The 18,537-nt window shown below is 47.1% G+C and overlaps 2 protein-coding genes across 4 annotated transcripts; one reads left to right on the top strand and one right to left on the bottom strand.

The window, feature by feature from the left end:
* Positions 1–7: 7 nt before the first annotated feature.
* ZGPAT (zinc finger CCCH-type and G-patch domain containing) lies at positions 8–6,800 on the bottom strand. 2 transcript variants are annotated; one of them, XM_048962457.1, is made up of 6 exons: positions 5,838–6,800; positions 4,943–5,076; positions 4,184–4,342; positions 3,063–3,194; positions 1,819–2,236; positions 8–1,357 (listed from the first exon to the last, which is right to left on the bottom strand). In XM_048962457.1, exons 1-6 carry the CDS (start codon positions 6,479–6,481, stop codon positions 1,219–1,221), a joined length of 1,626 nt encoding a protein of 541 aa, XP_048818414.1. In that variant the 5' UTR covers positions 6,482–6,800; the 3' UTR covers positions 8–1,218. The 2 variants fall into 2 exon arrangements, with proteins under 2 accessions (XP_048818414.1, XP_048818415.1); XM_048962458.1 differs by having other exon boundaries at positions 1,246–1,357; positions 1,771–2,236.
* A 114-nt stretch (positions 6,801–6,914) lies between these two features.
* On the top strand, positions 6,915–18,537 carry ARFRP1 (ADP ribosylation factor related protein 1). Of its 2 annotated transcripts, none has more exons than XM_048962462.1 (8): positions 6,915–7,011; positions 8,216–8,315; positions 8,687–8,774; positions 9,261–9,343; positions 9,814–9,895; positions 10,186–10,256; positions 16,030–16,130; positions 17,645–18,537. In XM_048962462.1, the coding sequence occupies exons 2-8, from the start codon at positions 8,223–8,225 to the stop codon at positions 17,730–17,732; spliced, it is 606 nt and encodes a 201-aa protein (XP_048818419.1). In that variant the 5' UTR covers positions 6,915–7,011; positions 8,216–8,222; the 3' UTR covers positions 17,733–18,537. The 2 variants fall into 2 exon arrangements, with proteins under 2 accessions (XP_048818419.1, XP_048818418.1); XM_048962461.1 differs by having other exon boundaries at positions 6,929–7,061.

The following is an 18,537-nucleotide window of genomic DNA, read 5'->3' as shown; positions in this document are numbered from 1 at the left end:
AATTGATTTATTTTTTTTTTAATTAAGAAAAAAATGTGTTCTTAAGATACTGGCATGAAATCACTAACAATTCTTTTTTTTTTAAAAACAACACAATTACAATGCACAAATCCCACCAGAAAGAGGGTCTGATGAAATCACCATCTCTCCTCTGGGGCAAGGGCCAGCTGCAGCCAACAGAGAATACAACCTTGGGGAGAGGACATCCCTCCTGGGAGAGGACTGACCACGCAGCAGGGAAGGGCACCTCACCTGGCTGCTCCCAGGCAGGGCTGTGTGCTCAGCACACACACACCTCCTGGTCCTTGTGCTCGTTCAGGGCACAGTCTGACCTGAGACTGGGTCCTGAGGTTTCTTAATGAAGGATCTGCATTCAGAGAGCCACCTAAGACTGAAAAACTCAAGTAACAACAGAAGCTCAAGGCTCCCTGTAGTGTTGATCCTGGCTAGGAGGTTTGAGAATCTGTTACTCTGCTGTCATGCTCCCCCAGCTCTGGCACTCATGGAACCACGCAGTTCCCCATGCCAAGTCAATCAGTTAGGCTACAGCATGCCTTAGGGATACTCTTACAGTCAAACTGAAGAAATACGACGCTTGAGGCCCCTAGTACCCACCCCTAAGCTGCCAGTTTTCTGCCTATGCATTACACTAGGTTGATGAGAAACTGCTCTTTATTTAAGAGTTCTCAGATAAACCCCATAGCAAAGAACAGAAGGTAGAGAGCAGCTGAAGCAATTTGCCTTTGTTGTTTTCAACTAGCATATGCCTTTTCTGCTCTGCCAGAATGTGCCTGGGACCCTGCCTCCACTTGTGTTCATCAGTTGGCTGCAAACACAAGCCACAACCGATGGCAGGATGTGGGGCTTTCAGAGGCCCTCCTCATCTGGTTCGTAGCCAGCAATGTTATCATCTGAGCAGCTACACACTCCAGCTACTGCAGTGATGAGAGGAAAGAAGTGTGCAAGATAGCAGAGAATTGTGTTTCTTGTAGCTAGTCCTTATACAAACTTCAAGGCTGGATGGACGTGGGCTCATCCTCTTCCCGGCAGAGCTCAGCAGCATCCAGTTTCAGGAACTGGTGCTTTTCAGCCCAGTTTTTGGACTTGGAATGCAGCCTGAGACCCAGAGAAGCAGGATAGCTCACCAGGGCTTTGAGGCCATGAGCACAAGGGTCGGCTAGAAGGATAACCACTTCAGTCAAACACCTTCCTCAGAGACTAGAATTCAGTCATCTTCTTATGTGTATCTGCTTTCTTCTGCTCCCGCTGCAGACTGGCTTCCTGGGCCTGCAGCTGCCCCAGCTGCTTGTGTGCATTAGCCAGCTTCTCCTCCAGCTGAGCAGTAGCAACGCTGTGCCTGAAAGCAAGAAGCATCATAGCAGTGTGTCATCCTGCACGGTAAGATCAGAGGTCTGTCACCATCCCAGGAGGGTCTTCCCTTTCCTATGGGATCAGCCCAAGGCACTGCTGAAGGCAGGAAGTACCTGATGCTCAGCACAGTCTGGGCTAGAAAACGTCCTCCAGCGCTGCTCAGCAGCAGCACTTCAGAGATGGGCATGGGAAGGAAAGGACTCGGACTTCTCCTGAGAGAGCTCTTCTCTTTAACACACCCAAAGGACCCCAGACACACCTGCCAGTGTCCAAGCTGGGCTGAAGCACACATTAAAGGCTCTCTCTCTCTCTCTCTCTCTACTTCCCCCCAGGTCTCGCACAGAAGTTTCCTTCCTTCCTCCCACACCTCATTCCAAGCCCACCCCTTCCCAAACTCACCAAGAATCCTCAGCTTATCCCATCGCCCAAAAGAGAAGTTTTTCGTACCGCCCAATATTGCGTGCCAGGGCCTGCTGGATTCCTTTGATATCCTTCTGTGTTTGTTCAATCTTCTCCATCGTCTGGAAGAGGCGGACGCTCAGGGCCTTCTTGGTGCTCTTGCTAGCATGGTAGATCTCTTTGCTTTTCCTCTCTGGCAGTGTCACACCTCCAGCCCTCTCCCCAGCGCTCTTCCCTCGCAGTTTCTCATTCAGAAAGTCAAACACGTTGTGGGGTGGCTTGCGGCTGCCTGCAGGGGATCTCCTGCTGTTATTTCCCTTTGCTCGGGATTTCTTCGAACTGCCAGGGTCCAGCCTCCCCTGTTTCTTCCTCTGAAGCACCTCAGCACACTGGTCAAGGGACTTCCCTCGAGGAAGTACCACCGCCTGCACCGGCTCCACTCGGCCCTCAGAATTCTTCCCCAGCCCTGAGAGGGAAAAGCCATGAGAGTCACCAAGCCATTACCACCAGGAAGGACATCCCCTCTCCAAGTCAGCTGCCACCACAAACCCACACTCACACTGACAAGCTTAGAACAAGCACGCAGGCTTTGGATGTGCAAAACGTCCTAAGTACCATCCAAGTTGAGGGAAACAGCCACAAGACACTGCTCAGTTATGTAACTCAACAGCAGGAGCCTTCTACAACAGAAGATATGCAGTAAGAAGCCCAAGGCCAATAGCCAGGTCACCATCTGTGAGACAAGGTTCAGTCTCACAACCTTGGCTTCTCAAGGCAGGTTCTTAAAACTGGTTTGGTTCCTCTGGGAGAACCTGAGACAAATCGAGTAGCAGACTGGCCTCCTAAGGCCCCCAAGGCTCCATACAATTTGTGTAGTAAGAAGCTAGTTTAGCAGGCTTTGAAGTCCACGTCTAGAGCCAGGAGATGCTTTAACACAGACATCACAAGCTTCATAAATCAGCTCCCTTCTACCTTCCTAAAGCCTTTGAACAGCTCATTCAACAGTTCTCACGGCTTTAATCGTTACCTTGACCTTGGTTTTAAATGCCTCCAACTTTTGCTATTACCATACAGGGGCTGTATGTGCACACATGTGCCTCTACCTCGATTAAATAATTTTCTTCTTGCACCCAGGAGTGATTCATCACATACCTCAAGCCTTATCTAACAGGCCCCTCTGCAAAGTTTTTGCCTCATCCAAAATCTTCTCACTTAGCCTTAGGATCCATCACAGGACTGAGACTGCGATGCAGGCAGGCCCCCACACCACCAGGACAACCTTCTCTTCTTACCTTTCCCAAACTCGTATCCCATCTGAACAAGCAGTTTGGAGCCAATGCCACGAGTGTGGGCTTCCCAGCCACCGAAAGAGGAACTGCATGCAGGAGCCCATTCTCCATTCTCTGGAACCCCAGAATCAATCACTGCAGCACAGAAAAGACAAATTAGTGACACACAGACACAAAACTGATTTGCAAAACCTTCAAGAGCACGACAGCCCTTCTTGATGCAATACAATGTACCTCTCCCACCACAGAATCATTCAGCAGCTCCTCCAGCTTTACTTGTTCCTACTGTGCTGTCAACTTCTACAAACACCACTTAGAGGGTTACCTGAGAGCTCTCACTTGATTTAATGCACACACCATCTCACAGTTCCAGGCAGAATCACCTACAAGTCCTTACATTTCTTTTCTTTCTTCTGGGATGGTCAGATTGATATATGCCATCCCAGCAAAGTTTGGCACTGTGGCACATAATATGCTTAATCAGTGCTTCCAGAGTATGTCATAAGCATGAGGATTCTCTAGGCTAGGATGCTAAGATGAGTTATCAGCATTCAGTAATCTCCATTAGGCTAAATTTACAGGGCTCTAGGACACAGCTTTGTCCCTGTGACATAACAGGGGCACCAGCACAGAGAGAGTGCTACTTGTATATGCTCAAAGAGGTCACCTGGGCTCTGTTTGTGTCAGCTTGCTGTAGTAAAAAACCAGGCACAGCTGTTACTCATTAAGGCACTGGGAGATCCAAATACTTGTGCCTGGGATCTCACTCATGTGCCATACAGCTCCGTATTGGTTCCAAGGAGATTAGAAGTCTCCTGTTTCACTTGCTTGCTCAGCTCACATGCCCACCTGAGAACTGGAGCTCCGCTGTAAAACACGGCGCCCTCTACCTGCTCCCACAGAAACATCCCAGCTTCATCACTGGTACTCTGCACTAAAGTCACGTTTCATTCTGCAATTGTAACATAACAGATTCTTCCCCTTCTCAAACTTTCAGCAATGCAAAGACAGATTACCCACCGTCTCATGAGAGGTGAGACACTTGCAATGAAAGCTCCATGTCCCAGACAGAAGGCAGGCACAGATCACAAGGCACTTTTGTCACACCCTCACCACCCTCTCACCTTTAGCATAACCAGAATCATCAACACTGTCTTCATCAGATTCAGCAGATGAGGCACCATCTTCACTTCGTAGTGGGGGAATTATACTGTCTCCTTCCACAACAGCTTCCTTTAGCAGCAGGGAATCAAACTTCACAGTGTAGTAGCCACTGTCAATATCTACAGAAGAAAAAGCAAGAAACAAGTAAACGCTCAATACAGACATTGCAGAGGGCTTTCTCGAAGTCAGCTTCAGGGAATGATGTGTGGGAGAGGAGAAAGGCCCAAGGAACACCTGTTAAAACAGTTAAATGCTTAAAAGATTTACTTCTAAAAATGGAGAAAGATGGGCTATCAACAAATGGAACTACAAAGAAGTTTGACTTCCTCCCTCTGACCCAGCAATTGCCAAAGAATAAACCCTCACCCTTCCCTTCTCAGAACAGAGGCAAGCCTCTATCAACAGCTCCCAGATTACTGCAGTTCCACTCAAATATGCCAGCAAGAGCCTGCCACACCAGCCTCTTCCCTTTCGGTGCATTTCATGACTATGCCATCATTTCCCTTCTACATTACTGCTCTAATGTCACCTTTTTGTTTCCTATCCTCAGAACAACTCAGACCACGTTCTCAACCACCTCCAGATTTTCAGTTCAAGGCCACAGCTACATCCTCCAGTCTTTGCTATCGTTAACCAAAATAGCCATGCTTTGTAATTCCCTGAGCATGGGTGCTCAATCCCTACACAGCTCTGGCAGAACCCCCACAAACACCACTCACCAGTTATTTTTGCAGTGTACCATATCCCATCGCTGTGTTTCGCCAGGCAGGCAGAGCCCACCTCCAGGGTGCTCAGATTGGGCTCCTGAAATGGCTGAAGCTCCTCCACAGAGACCACCTGGCCATGTGAAAACCTGCCAGGGAAGGCAGAAAAGGAGTTAGATCTACCTCACTGGAAAAGGCTTTAAATATAAACCCCTTCCTTCCTGACAGGAAACGCAAACAAGTTGTCAGCAGCGATGAATCTGTACCAGTAGCTGCACAGCAGATTTATCTTGCATTGGTTCAATTACAGAAGTCATTTATTTTTCATCATATTCATATCATTTATGTTGTGTAACAAAAGAATGCATCCCACCCCCAAGAACGAGGCTTTCTTTGCAAGGCAGATCTCTGAGAAATCACAGATCTTTTGAGATACTGAGGATTGCACACAGACACACAGGTCTCCAGCTCAGCCTCCTGCTCAAAGCACAGCCAACCTCAAAGCCTGATCGGGTTGCTCAAGGCCTTATCCAGGTTAGTTCTGAAGCTCCCCAAGATGGAGACCCTGTAACTTCTGCATGCAGCTGGAACAAAGGCACCATCAACAGACCGCCTTCGGTATTTTTGTTCTGAGTCATTAATCTGTGATTAATGCAGCTATTTGAAGCATAAGGGAAAATTTCTGCTACTCGACCACAGGGATTTATGCTTCATCTCCGCATTACCTGAAGAAAACTGCCCAACTCTTTGATGCCACCAGTTACCATACACAACAGGTTTTAAAAACACGGCAAAATCCCATTGGTTACAAAAGCCATCATGGAACACTCAGATGTTCCTGCCTGTGAGCAACACGGCCCTTAGCAACAGCAAGGATACGAGCCCCCTCCCCCTCCATATTCTTCTTTACCGACAGTTCTCTTTAAATCTGCACTTGTCATCCAAGAAGAACGGGCACGGCTTCAGGGACTTGTGAGTTGGATAGAGATACAGCACTCTGACACCCGCACTGCCATCTTCCAAGTATTCTGTCCCCACAATCATGGCATTATGGTACTCCAGCGTCCCCCAAGAACTGTAGTACGGTGCTTTAACCTTCATCCCACTCAATTCCTCCTCCTCCTCCCTGTCAGACTCTTCCTCCTCTTCACTGCACTTCAATCCACTTTTCTCCTTGCTTTCTTCATTTCCCTTTGAAGATCTCTCGCTGTTATCAGCTGAAATCTCATCATCAGTTCCAAGCTCAGCAATGGCTTCCTTGAAGGCAGCATACTCCTCATCCTGGGCAGAACTGTTGGGGTTCACATGCTGCTCCGGGGCACTTACTTGGGGGGATGAGGAGGAGGTATTTGTATCTAAGGCAGCCAACAGCTTGCTCTTTTTGACAGCCACCAGGCTGGACTCGGTCAGTTCTATCAGCTGCTTTAAGTCTTCTTGCAACTGAATCAGGTCCGACTGCTGCGAGGGGTCCTGGCCCGCCCCCAGCGCCAGCTCTACCTGCTGCAGCTGGGCGTTGTAGGCCTGGATCGCTGCTTCCAGGCTCTCTTCATCCATTCCGACTAAAAGAAAGGAGTGTTTAACCGTGTCCTTTCCGGGAACTCAGAACATGCCCCAGAATCATACGTAAAGCAACCCGGCGAAATTCCCGCAGCACACAAACGGCCGGCGGTGCGTCAGGGCCCCCGGGCAGCTCGGGACTGCTCTACCCTATCCCGTCCCCGTGCAGCCGGAGGCCAGTGGAGCCGCCGGGCTCTCTCACGGCCGCAGCCCAGACCTCCCCGCTCAGCTCCCGCACCACCGCGGTACCGCCGCCATGACACTCCCCTCACTTCCGCCCCTCTGGACAGCCACTTCCGGCTCCTCCAGCTGACGCGCAACGCCACTTCAGCGACGGAGCTCTCCGTCCTGCACTTGCGCATCCGGGTCCTCCCACGCTTCCGGTGTCGCTGAGCATTCTGGGAATTGTAGTTCAAAACCCCCTTACTCTCCATTCTGGAGGCGGCGCGAGAACTACGCTTCCCAGAGCGCCACGCGAGGGGAGAGCGGCTGCGGCGCTGGTTGACGGGAGGCGCTCCCGGTACCGGGTGAGGGGCTGCTGGTGTGCGGATCTGCGTTCCGCGGCCGGGCCCGCAGGGTACGGCGGGGTTTGGGGCGGCTCTATGAGCGCGGTTGGGCTCTGAAAGGCGGGGACGGCGGTGAGGGCTGCGGTCTGTGAGGCAGCGGCAGGGTTCGGGGGGCTCCGCGGGGCCGGGCCGGGCCGGGGCTGCTGGTGGCCAGGGCTGTGCTGTGTGTCCGGTGCCGGGCTGTTCGGGGACAGAGCCCTGCAGCGTGCCGCGCCCCCCCCCCCCCGCTCTGTGCACTGCCCAACCCTCCCTTCACCTCTGGAACGCTTTTTTTGTTGTCTTTTCTGTATTACTTTTTTCCCCTGGCCTTTAGGCAGCGTTGTTTGACTTCAAAGCGGTTGTTCACCCGCACAAAGGTTGTCACTTCTAAAACTCTTTGCCCTGAGGTTCCTTTTTGAGTCTATGCTGAACAAAAGAGCAGTTCCGATGCTGCGGGCTCTCGGTACCGCCGTGCCTCGTGTTTGAGCAGCTCCTCTCTGCTCTGTGCAAAGCCAACGAGCAGCAGTGCGTGCTGCTGGCAGCTGCTGTGCTGCTCTGTGTGCTTCTCAGCCCTGTGCTGCTGGCCGTTTAACTGCTCGGCGTTATATTGTGACCAGCTGCTTGTATGGTGGGTGCTGTAGCAGCACAGCTGCTGGAGAGAGGAGAGTTTGGGGTAGGTGAGCGTTCCTACACACCTGCAGGGTACATTTGGCTGTGAGCTTGGTTTGGCTGTTGAACATCCCATAATGCTGTACGTGGGTCACAAACAAAGTGAGGGGACACCAACCTGCAGTATGCTCAGAGCACTCCTTCTGTGTATCTGAATGCCACTGGCTTCTTTTCTGTGAGTCTTATCTGCAAGTTACTTTCAAGCTCTCTGTTAAGTCCCGAAGAAAACAAGTTTTGAAAGGAGAAGTGAGTTCACAGTGGATGCTGTGCTTTGTGTGGTGAAACAGAGGTGAAGCTTCTTGGAAGATCACCCCTCACTTACATGTGTTTGAACATTGGATCTTGAGGTGTTTGCATGCTTGCTTTTGTATCTGTGATTTGTCTTATGGCTGGCTTAAGAGTTACTGATCAATGAGAAATGTAACTTATTAATCTGATGTTGGGAAACGTTTAGATTGTGGAATGAAAGAACTTTGGAAATGATCTGCTTGTTAATGATTCCTTGCATCTGCTGCAGGAGCAGGATGTATACTCTGCTGTCCGGACTCTATAAATACATGTTCCAGAGGGATGAGTACTGCATCCTGATCCTTGGTTTGGACAATGCTGGTAAAACAGTAAGTGCTGTGTGTTACCTATTGCATAGAGCTTGCATGCAGTTCTAAACAGCCCCATCTCCAGAGATAAAACCTCTATCAGATAGATTAGTCTTTCTTTGTAGCATGAGTTATTTCAGCAATGTTACCCCCAAAGAATCAACTTTTATCTCGTATTTAAATTTAGCATAAGCTTGGATAATCCTGTAATCACTTGTGAGCCCTTCTTTCTGTACTGAAATAGGGAGCAAGAAAAATGCTTTGTTTCAAGGTTCGGGAGGGCATTGTCTGTTGGAACAGGACTCTGCAGTCATGAAAAAGCAGGTCTGGGGCAGGGTTACCCAAGGCAGTAGAATATTTGAGAGTAAATACTTTTTCACATTCCTTTTCAGACCTTCCTTGAGCAGACTAAAACTCGATTTAACAAGAACTACAAGGGGATGAGTCTGTCGAAAATCACAACCACTGTAGGCTTAAACAGTAAGTAAATATGGGTTGTTGTTATTGTTGTTATTATGGTCTGCTTGCAAAGTTAGGCACTCATTCTTGAGTGTTTGAATTATTGGAGAGTAGACAAGACCAAAATAGTTCCTGCAAATGAAGGTCTTCTCTCCCAATCCTCCCCCTGTGTGTTTTTGTGAAAGAATAAAATCCACTGGCTTAGCTTATAAGAAAAGATAACCTTGAAGTCATGAAAACCTAAAGAAGCAGATGTTCCATTTCAGGGCTACACTCAGCAGTTAAGTAACATTTTGCTGGAATTCATTGGCCTGATTCTGATATTATTTGTACTGATGTGGTTCTGTCTGTGGTTCTATCTGATATAATGGTGACTTTTTCCTCATGTATTGTTCTGTTGCTGGAAGTAGCTCTGTATGTGATTTGCTCCACCCCAGCACTCTCAGTGTCTGTGCTTTGGAGACCCTATTAGTTTTCATTGGATTGTTTTTTCTTCTTTCCTTCCAGTTGGTACCATTGATGTTGGCAAAACTCGGCTGATGTTTTGGGATCTGGGGGGCCAGGAGGAGCTGCAGTCTCTCTGGGACAAGGTTGGAGATGCAGTTTTCTCTTTTGGTCTCTTTCACAATGACAGAACTGTGATCCTGTAATAGTCATGCAGGTTTTGTGGTAACCTTAGTCTTCAGCATCAACCCTTTTCCAAAGGCTTCAATGTATCTTTGTGAAATTAGCAAAGATTGTGCTTCATATTTGCCGTAGTGGTAATGGACAGTGATTACCATTAGATACGAGGGTTGTGATGGCACAGAGAAGCTCTTCAGAGCTTGTGGAGCCAATGTGCTTCTTCACCTGCTTCATTCAGCAGCCAGCAAGCAGGCAATGCATTTCAATGCATTTTATGTGATGCCATTCCTCCCTCCAGACATCCGATGCAAACAGCTGGCTTTACGTGGTCGATCTCTTTCACGTGTATCAAAATCTTACCAAACAAAACAAAAATCTACAGGAGTAACAGTTGGCCCTGGCTGCTACAACACCAATGTATGTGTTGTCCTTTCAGTACTATGCTGAATCTCACGGTGTGATCTACGTTATTGACTCCACTGATGAGGAGAGGCTCTCAGAATCTAAAAGAGCTTTTGGTAAGTGTGCTGTGTTTGACCAGTCCTGTGATTTCATCGTGTTTCTTGGCACTGTTTTGTCATTGCCACTCTGTCTGGTCCTGCAGCCTGTTGCTGACACAGCCAAAGGACGTTTGCATCTTTGCATAATAAGTAACTGTTTATGAGGTGAAAGTCTGAAAGGTTGGAACAAATGAAAATACAGCACAAGGAGGATCTTCTTGCTTCATTGGGCAAGAAGGGTCTTGTATTTGCACAACTTTGCCTTCCAGAACTGGTTAAACCTCTGTTCTGTTTTCTGTTCTTTACAGAGAAGATGATTACTAGCGAAGCTCTGGAAGGGGTTCCCATTCTGGTGTTAGCTAACAAGCAGGATGTAGAGGTAAGATTATTTGCAGATGTGCTTCTTAAATGAGCAAACAGACCTTGGGAAGCTGGGCTCTGCGTTTGTGTTAAATGTATTTGATATTCCTGGGCTGATCAAATTCCTTTGAATTTAGTTTTCCCTTTTTCTCCCAGCCCTTTCCCAGTGATGCAGGTAAGATTACTTACAGAGGCACTTTTCCCACCTGATTTGAAGCTTTTTCTGTAAACAGAATAGACTATAGCTGTTACAGATCAATGAGAAATGTAACTGTCACTGTATACAGGATGGCTTTCCTGTGCTGTGGCTCGGTATCTCAATTTGTTTTTCTTCTTGTTTATTCAGCAAAACATTGGTTAGTGAACTTTATGCTCTTCTGTGTTGTCTGTGGAGTTCCAGTATGCAGTTGGAGAGATCAGTCTCTAGATGGAGCTAGAGACCGTTGGGAAAATCTGGAATAGGAACCTTTGCAGCTGTGATCAGTATCTGTTCCAAAGGGTGGCAGTGCTTCCAGCTCTGTACACCTGTCTCAGTGAGTGTACTTGTGGCAGATCCTTGACACTTCCATAGAAATCACTTTGGATATAAAGGTGGATTTTGTTGTTGTTCATTCGTACAGCACAGGAGACATTTGGGTGATCCTTAGGTTATCTAGGCACAGAAGGAGGTGTAATTCCACTTTAGGGGCAGCATAAATTTCATATCCACAATTCCTGATTTCAGGTCCTGACTTTGCTGTGAACTCTGGTGTATGGGAAAGATGAGTGTCTTTTCTGTGTGGAAACTAGAATGTTGCCTTTTGTCTTCCATGCAGCAGTACAGTAACAGTGAGCAATCTGCACTCTTATCTTTAGCCATTGAAATTTAACTACATGCAGTGACTTAAAAGCTGTTTGAAATTTCCTTATGGCCATACATGCGTTTTTTGTTGTGGTCATACTGCAGAGCTCAGTTCTTCTGGCACCCAAGCTGGGCCAAGGCAAACGAGTGGCTGCAAAGAGGTATTTGAAACAGGCTTTCAAGGTAAAAGCTATGAAGGTCTAGAGGCTCTGGGTGCAGCCTACAGCTTCAGTGCCTTCATGCAATCAAGAACTGTGATGAGATTAGCAAAGCTACACTGGCTGGAAGTATATCTATTTTCAAGTAATGTCTAATCATAGATGATCTTGGATGTGAACACGGAGTGAAGGGCCATCAGTGCTGTTAACAAAGCACTGAAGGGTCTACAGCATATTTCTGAGTAATTATTTAGGCTCTCTTAAGCAAGGGTTAGAAAATGGGAGGTCTTTTTTTCTCTTCCACTGATCTACCAGGAGGGAAGAACTTGGGAAGAAAATCAAACATTACAGAGTAATCAGTGGCACAGATTGTTCTGCTCTGGATCTCCAGACACGTAATTGAAGCAAAGAATTCTCCCCAGCATTCCTCTGCTGTTAACCCAGATCATCACGAGGGAAGATAAATGGTGTCTTCATCACTCTGGTATTTGTGGGTGAACAATAATGTAGGTTGGTTACATCTGTAAGGGTCAGAAGAATACTTGTGTTGTAACGTCTCCGAACTCTGACATGGATTGATGTTCTGAAGAGCAAGTGAGGGAAGTTTTTGACTCAATGCTTGAAATGCATGTGGTCTCATAAAGTGTGAGCTTCTTTTTGGCTCTGGTGCTAAACAGCCTGTAGAAAGAAATTCCTTTCTTAGCAGCCACCGCTACCCTGGGGTGAATTGCATCCACAGGGCGCTGCCAAGCATGAGTGATGTTTGGCATATCAGGAGGTGGAATGCCACCACGGGCCATGAAGTAGCAGCTTTTCTATCCTGGAAACAATTTCTGTGACTCTTCTTTTGCCAGGAATGCGCTCTGTGTTTAGCAGAGCTTCAATATTAGGGCATTCTGAACTGCTGATTGAATGCTGAGTCAAATGTGTGCTGTGGGAGGGCTGGTTTTGGTCCTGTTTGTTTTAAAGGAGCTGTGGCTTTGCTGGGGGCATTGATATCTGATAGGTAATATTGGGTGCTGACTCTCAAGTCAGAGTCCCACATTTGGCCCATTTTGCTTTATTTGTTTACTGCTGAGTAAACAGCAAAGTCAGAACTTTCTGTCTGCAGTTTTGATGTGAACACAGCATTTAAAAACCTGCCAACTCTCTGTGTTTCTGAGCTGTAAAATGGGGAACAGAATGCCTCACTTAGGGAAGCTGTTAGAAATACTGGCACAAGCAAGCTAAAAAACGAGTCTATGGAACTGGAGTGTTGTGTGATGTCTTTGGGAGGAGGTCTTGCAGTCCTGGAGATGGGATAAATGTTGGGAATTTAGTTTGAAGTTAGTGGAATATTGGAAAGCTTCTGTGTGTCTCTGGGAAATGAGAAGAGTGGTGGTGACTGCTGCAGTGTGCTTGTGAAGACTCCTGCTGTTCTCTTTTTTGCCATACAGATGTTGGAAAACAAACCTTCCACACGATGACCATTCTGAATTCCAACTGAAGAAGTACTGCAGCTTCTCTGTTAAGTTAGTTTTAATTTAAAATAAGCTTCCATAAAAATAATGTAGCACAGAACATAGGCCAGGTTGGTTAGAATCATTATTTTTTTGGGGGGGGGCCTTATTATTATTAGCTGCCTTATTATCATTAGCTCCTTCCCTATTTCCATTCTGCCAGTTATCCTGGAGGTGGCTGGGAAGCCCATACTTGAAGCTTTGTCCTGGCATGACTGTGCCTCAGAGAGCCTGCATGCAATGATGATTGTCTTTAGGGGAAGTGGAGGTGGATATCTGACTCCTCAACTTGTGATTTTCCTCTGCTGTGGTAGATAGCATCACTGCAGAAAGGTCAGCTGTGGATTTTATTATTGTAATGTTGCTCTGTTGATATGATCACGAATCCAGTTTCCCTAGTTTGCTCTCTGGTTTCAGCTGGGAGACAAAACACATCTATAAACAATAGTTTTGTAATGGAGATAGGAGGAAAAGAGAGGAACTTGGAAGCCACAGCTGACATTTTCTCCTAAGCACGAGAAGCTCAGATGCTCCTGGTTGGCAGTGAATGTCATACAGAAAGTAAGCTGCATGTTTCAGAAACCTGAACAAGCTGATCATTTGGAAATAATCTCTCACCCATCTTCCGTGCCTACTGGTGTGAATTCCAGCTCCCAAGTCCAGGTTGACTCCTGTGAAGTTAGTATGTGAGATATATATTTTTATTGTATTTTATTTTATTCTTTTACTATTTATCCAACTGGTGACAGGTCTTCTTCAGGAGTTTTGTAGTTTCTCATTTGGCAAAAATCTTGCAATGAGTTACAGTGGCTTTGGTGCACGAAGTAACCAAAAGAAAGTGCAAAGCCTTTGACATGGTCTCTCACAGTGTCCTTCTGCAGAAACTGGCTGCCCATGGCTTGGACAGTTTTACCCTCCATTGGATAAGGAACTGGCTGGAGGGCCGTGCTCAATGGTGGTGGTCAATGGAGTGAAGTCCAGCTGGAGACCTGTTACAAGTGGTGTCCCCCAGGGGTCGGTGCTGGGGTCCATCCTGTTTAATGTCTTCATTGATGACTTAGATGAAGGGATTGAGTGCACCCTGAGTCAGTTTGCAGGTGACACCAAGTTGGGAGGTGGTGTCGATCTGCCTGAGGGCAGGGAGGCCCTGCAGAGGGATCTGGATCAGCTGGATCACTGGGCTGAGGTGAATGGGATGAGGTTTAACAAGGCCAAGTGTCGGGTTCTGCACTTTGGCCACAACAACCCCATGCAGCATTACAGGCTTGGGGATGAGTGGTTGGATGAGTGTGAAGAGGAAAGGGACCTGGGGGTGCTGGTTGGTGCTCAGCTGAACATGAGCCCACAGTGTGCCCAAGTGGGCAAGAGGGCCAACGGCATCCTGGCCTGCATTAGAAATGGTGTGGCCAGCAGGAGCAGGGAGGTGATCATTCCCCTGTACTCAGCACTGGTGAGGCCGCACCTCGAGTGCTGGGTTCAGTTTTGGGCCCCTCACTACAACAAAGACATTGAGGCCCTGGAGTGTGTGCAGAGAAGGGCAGCGAAATGGTGAGAGGTCTGGAGCACAAGTCTTATGAGGAGAGGCTGAAGGAGCTGGGATTGTTCAGTGTGGAGAAGAGGAGCTCAGGGGAGACCTCATTGCACTCTACAACTTACTGAAGGGAGGTTGTGGTGCAAAAGGTTCTGGCCTCTTCTCCCAGGCAAATAGTAGGACCTGAGGAAACAGCCAGAAGTTGTACCAGAGGAGGTTTAGGTTGGATGTTAGGAGAAACTTTTTCTCTCAAAGGGTGGTCAGGCACTGGAATGGCTGCCCAGGGAGGTGGTGGAGTCGCCATCCCTGGTGGTGTTCAAGAGGCGCCTGGATGAGGAGCTGTGAGAGATGGTTTAGTGCTTGTGGTACTGATAGCAATGGGAGGGTGGTTGGACTGGATGATCTTGCAGGTCGTTTCCAACCTTGTGATTCTGTAACGTTTCTGGATCTCGCTGGTTGCAGCTGAAGGTTTGAACTGAGGTCATAAGAAAATACAGTCATCAAAAGTTGCACAACAAATGGATTCGAGGAATTGACAGTGGAAAATCACAGTTCTGAATTCCGGGGCACTGTGTGAATTGGGTGTCATTAAACTCTCAGGTCATTTCTTAAGAACGCTTCTCAGTTACAAGCACTGAGGTTTGCTTATTTCTCACACTACCATCCCCACGTTGGTTTGCCCTGTCAAGTTTCTCCAGAAGCAGCGTTCTGCAAAATGGGTTGCTGGTATCATTCCTATCTTTCTGCTGAGTTAAGACCCAGGCTTACAGAAGGCTGAATTCCTGACTGCGTGTCGTCTCTACAATCAAAACAAACTTACATGTGGCTTAATCCTCCGGCCTCACAAGGATCTGATGTGGCATTTGAGTAAACACGTGCCTAAAACATGTGTTGGAGCCTTGCTGAGGGCCTATAATCTCTTAACAGAAAGAGGAAGAGAGCTGGGCTCGTGGCCAGCAGAAGTGCTTAAATGGATTGTCCAAGGCTTCCGAGCACTGAGATCAGAATAGGTTTTAAAAGCTGGTGCCTAATTCCAGTCTTCAGTGAGCAGACCTCAGTGTCAGTAGGGCAATTTGCTTGTCTTGTAACCCTAAGAACAAAGGATTTCTGATGTCAGTCTGTTTTGTCAGGAACATAACGTGCTGATTTCTTGGTTTCTGTTATGTCTTTGTGTCTTTTAAACTTGCTTCCCAGTAATCTCTTAGCAAATGTACAGAATTGCAAGAGCTGATGGTGAAGTGACACCAGGATCCTGGAAATGCTTTCTGTGCTATCAGCATTTTCTTCCATGTGTGGAATGCCAACAAACAGGGAAGGCTGTGCCTTTAATGTCAAAGAATGCCCTGGGAACCTAAGAAAGGTGGCACTCAGCATGTTCTGAAAGCACACATCAGGCAGGGCACTGGCATTGGGTGGGCTGCACAAGCTGGCGTGGCTGGGATCCTGCTAAGTGCCATTTCCAAAGGGTTGGTGAATAGCTGTGCTCCCACAGGACTTGTGTGTGATGGTTGGGGCAGGGTTACCTGCAGGGTGCAAGGCTGTGCTTCCATCACGGCTACTGAAAAGAGGTTGAAAAAGCTTTTTTTTTTTTAATGAAAGGAAAGTGAATGTGCTGTGTTCGTGTGTGAGGGGAATGGGGGTGTTAACTGACATCACTGTGCCATCTTGGCTGGAGCAGAACTGGGGATGTGGTAGGATTTGTGTTGGTAGCCCGCTGTCTGCTGCAGCATAGAAAGAAAGCTCTTGTTTGATTTTCTTTGCAGACTTGTCTGTCAATACCTGACATCAAAACAGCATTTAGTGACTGCATTAACAAAATTGGGAAGAGGGACTGCCTAACACAAGCCTGCTCTGCTCTGACTGGGTGAGTAGGGAACTGCTGATGTTCTGGTTAACAGAACAGCCGTGTAGTGCCATGTGAGATCAGCGTGATGCAGTGCAGAACCATGGTGAGGGAGCTGCTTTTCCTTCCCAGCAGCAACAGACACGGTTGTGAACCTTGAACTTTCACCAGGTCAGCAACTCCATCTGCAAATCCCTTCTATAAAGCATTATGAAAATATTCCAGCCCTGTCTGCTCACAGGCACAAAGCGATGGGGGCGTATGGAGCTGGTGATGCTTCTGCTTTGTTTTTCCTTCCCCATGCATGTTAATCCTTGCAGTGGTTCATTTGTTGCAGCTCCTGGCTTTTATGCAGTAAGTCAATTGAAAATGCAGCTGTTTATGACACTGCTGGGGCAGTGAGTGGTGTTCCATTGCTGGAGGAGTAATTAGGATTTTGCTTTCATGTTTTTGGGCGTATAGATGAGCTTTGTTATATAGATAATATATAGGGCTGTCTGATAGAGTTTGTGTGCCTGGGAACCGTGTGGTTTAAGGCACAGTGACTAGAACAGACCAAAATTTGGGAGGCTGGGATATTTCTTCATGCCTGTGCAGCTGCTTGCCATGGCCTTGACCAGGCCACCCAGTTCTCAACATCTTGGCATCATTATGGTGCATTGTGTTTTGTAATACTTGGGCAACACTTTCATTTCTTGAGTGAAAAGTGTTATTTGGCATGAAGACAAAAGTGCTGCTAGAGATGGCTGGAGAAACTCCTGGCTGAATTACTACCTGAAGGACTGAACCCAGAGCTCTGAGATTCCTTCTCTTTTTTTAATGTAACCACAAAGCTGTAACATAATACAAGCTACTGGGAAACACAAGTAAAGCTTCTAAAACCATGGGGAAAAAATCTCAGCTGCCTACATTACTAAGAACCAAATGCTGTTAAGCAGATGAATGACCACCACAACAAAAACAATGGGTAAGCACTGACTGGAAGAGGAGCATTAGATAATAACCTTATGAAACACAACCTTTACCAGTGTGGTTTTCATACAAACACTTCTATTTTTGATCTCTGTGGAAATTCCTTGCGAAATTTCATTTGGAGTTTGCACTAATAAAAATACTGGTAGAAATCCAGTCTGGGAAGCTGTGCAGAGCAGTTTATTGCTTGGCAACCTCAGCACAGATGATTACAGAAAGTTGGAGCCAGATTGGAATATGTGATACAGCTAGCCTGGGACTTGCAGCAAATAACCTCAAACCAGCTGACTGTCCAGTGCTCTAACATTCAAGGCTTCTCCAGAGTTGATGTCTCATCAAGTTGGACGCAGGCTTGTGGAAACAACCAAGAAACAAACTGTGGACTTTAAATGCCAAATTGAAAAACATCCAATTGCTGCTGTTTGGGGGTTTGAGAAGCTTCGATAGTAATGCCAGCAGTGAAGTGCAGGGCAGGACCCTTTGCTTTCAGTAAGTTGTCAGCTAGGACCTACATCCACCACGTTTTCGTGTTTTAATCTTGCCTACCTGTCTTATTTCCTCAGCAAAGGTGTGAACGAGGGAATTGAATGGATGGTGAAGTGCGTGGTGAGGAACATTCATCGGCCGCCGAGAAAGAAGGACATCACGTAAGAAACCCAAGGCAGCCAAGGAATGGACATTCTCTTCCCACACAGCTTAGTGTTCTCTTTAAAGAAGGTGGTCCACCAGATTCCTATTACACCTGATTCTTTCCGAAGTTTGGAGACAGACATTCTCTTTCTTTGTCTAAAAAACCTGAGCAAAGGATTCCAGCTGGGGCTGGGGGGAATCTCTTACATCAAGTATTAAGCCATTGACCTGAGAGCACAGACTGAGCGGCAATCTGTGCTTTGTTGCAGATGCAAAGAACTTCATTTTCTACTTTGTATTACTTTGTGATTCTTGATTTATTAGTCTGATGGGCTAGAGGCCAGTAATGTGGAACTCTCCTCCCTTGAAGGAACTGAATAAGTGAATATGAAAGGGGAGGGAGCATGGGGAATGGCTCTCCCTTCTCTCTGAGAAGATGCCTTGCTGCTCCCGCCCCATGGCTACTAAAGGTGGTGTTACTGGCCCTGTTATGCTTTTGTTTGTATGATGGGGAGAGACAGTGTTGATTATAACTCAGTTTTCAGTTGGCACGTTGATCCATGACTTTTACCTGTGGTAAATGCAATATGGAAGCCAACCTGTAGCACAGTGATACACTGTTTGAAAAGGGTATTCTTAACAGGACGTGAGGCACTGCCTTGCTTTGACTGCCAGTCTCTGCTGTGCACTCTTTATTGTAAGAACAATTGATTGCCTTGTTTAACTGGAATGAATTGGGGCACTCTGTGTTTAATGTCTAGGCCAAAATCTGAACCTCTGGGCAGGGAGAAAATCAGTCTGCAATAAAGCTTCCTGCTCCTTTGAA

Source organism: Lagopus muta, chromosome 16, assembly GCF_023343835.1.
Source record: "Lagopus muta isolate bLagMut1 chromosome 16, bLagMut1 primary, whole genome shotgun sequence".
NCBI classification, from domain to species: domain Eukaryota; kingdom Metazoa; phylum Chordata; class Aves; order Galliformes; family Phasianidae; genus Lagopus; species Lagopus muta.
This window is presented reverse-complemented; position numbering and strand designations above follow the sequence as displayed.

Bases quoted from the DNA above. Each gene is read 5' to 3' on its own strand.
- ZGPAT (XM_048962457.1), bottom strand. From the start codon at position 6,481: ATGGATGAAGAGAGCCTGGAAGCAGCGATCCAGGCCTACAACGCCCAG. The intron at 5,077-5,837 runs GTAAAGAAGAAT...CTTCCCTGGCAG, and splicing joins AGATTTAAAGAGAACTGTCG to GTTTTCACATGGCCAGGTGG. The intron at 2,237-3,062 runs GTAAGAAGAGAA...TTTCCCTCTCAG, and splicing joins GGGATACGAGTTTGGGAAAG to GGCTGGGGAAGAATTCTGAG.
- ARFRP1 (XM_048962462.1), top strand. From the start codon at position 8,223: ATGTATACTCTGCTGTCCGGACTCTATAAATACATGTTCCAGAGGGAT. The intron at 8,775-9,260 runs GTAAGTAAATAT...CTTTCCTTCCAG, and splicing joins AACCACTGTAGGCTTAAACA to TTGGTACCATTGATGTTGGC. The intron at 9,344-9,813 runs GTTGGAGATGCA...TTGTCCTTTCAG, and splicing joins TGCAGTCTCTCTGGGACAAG to TACTATGCTGAATCTCACGG.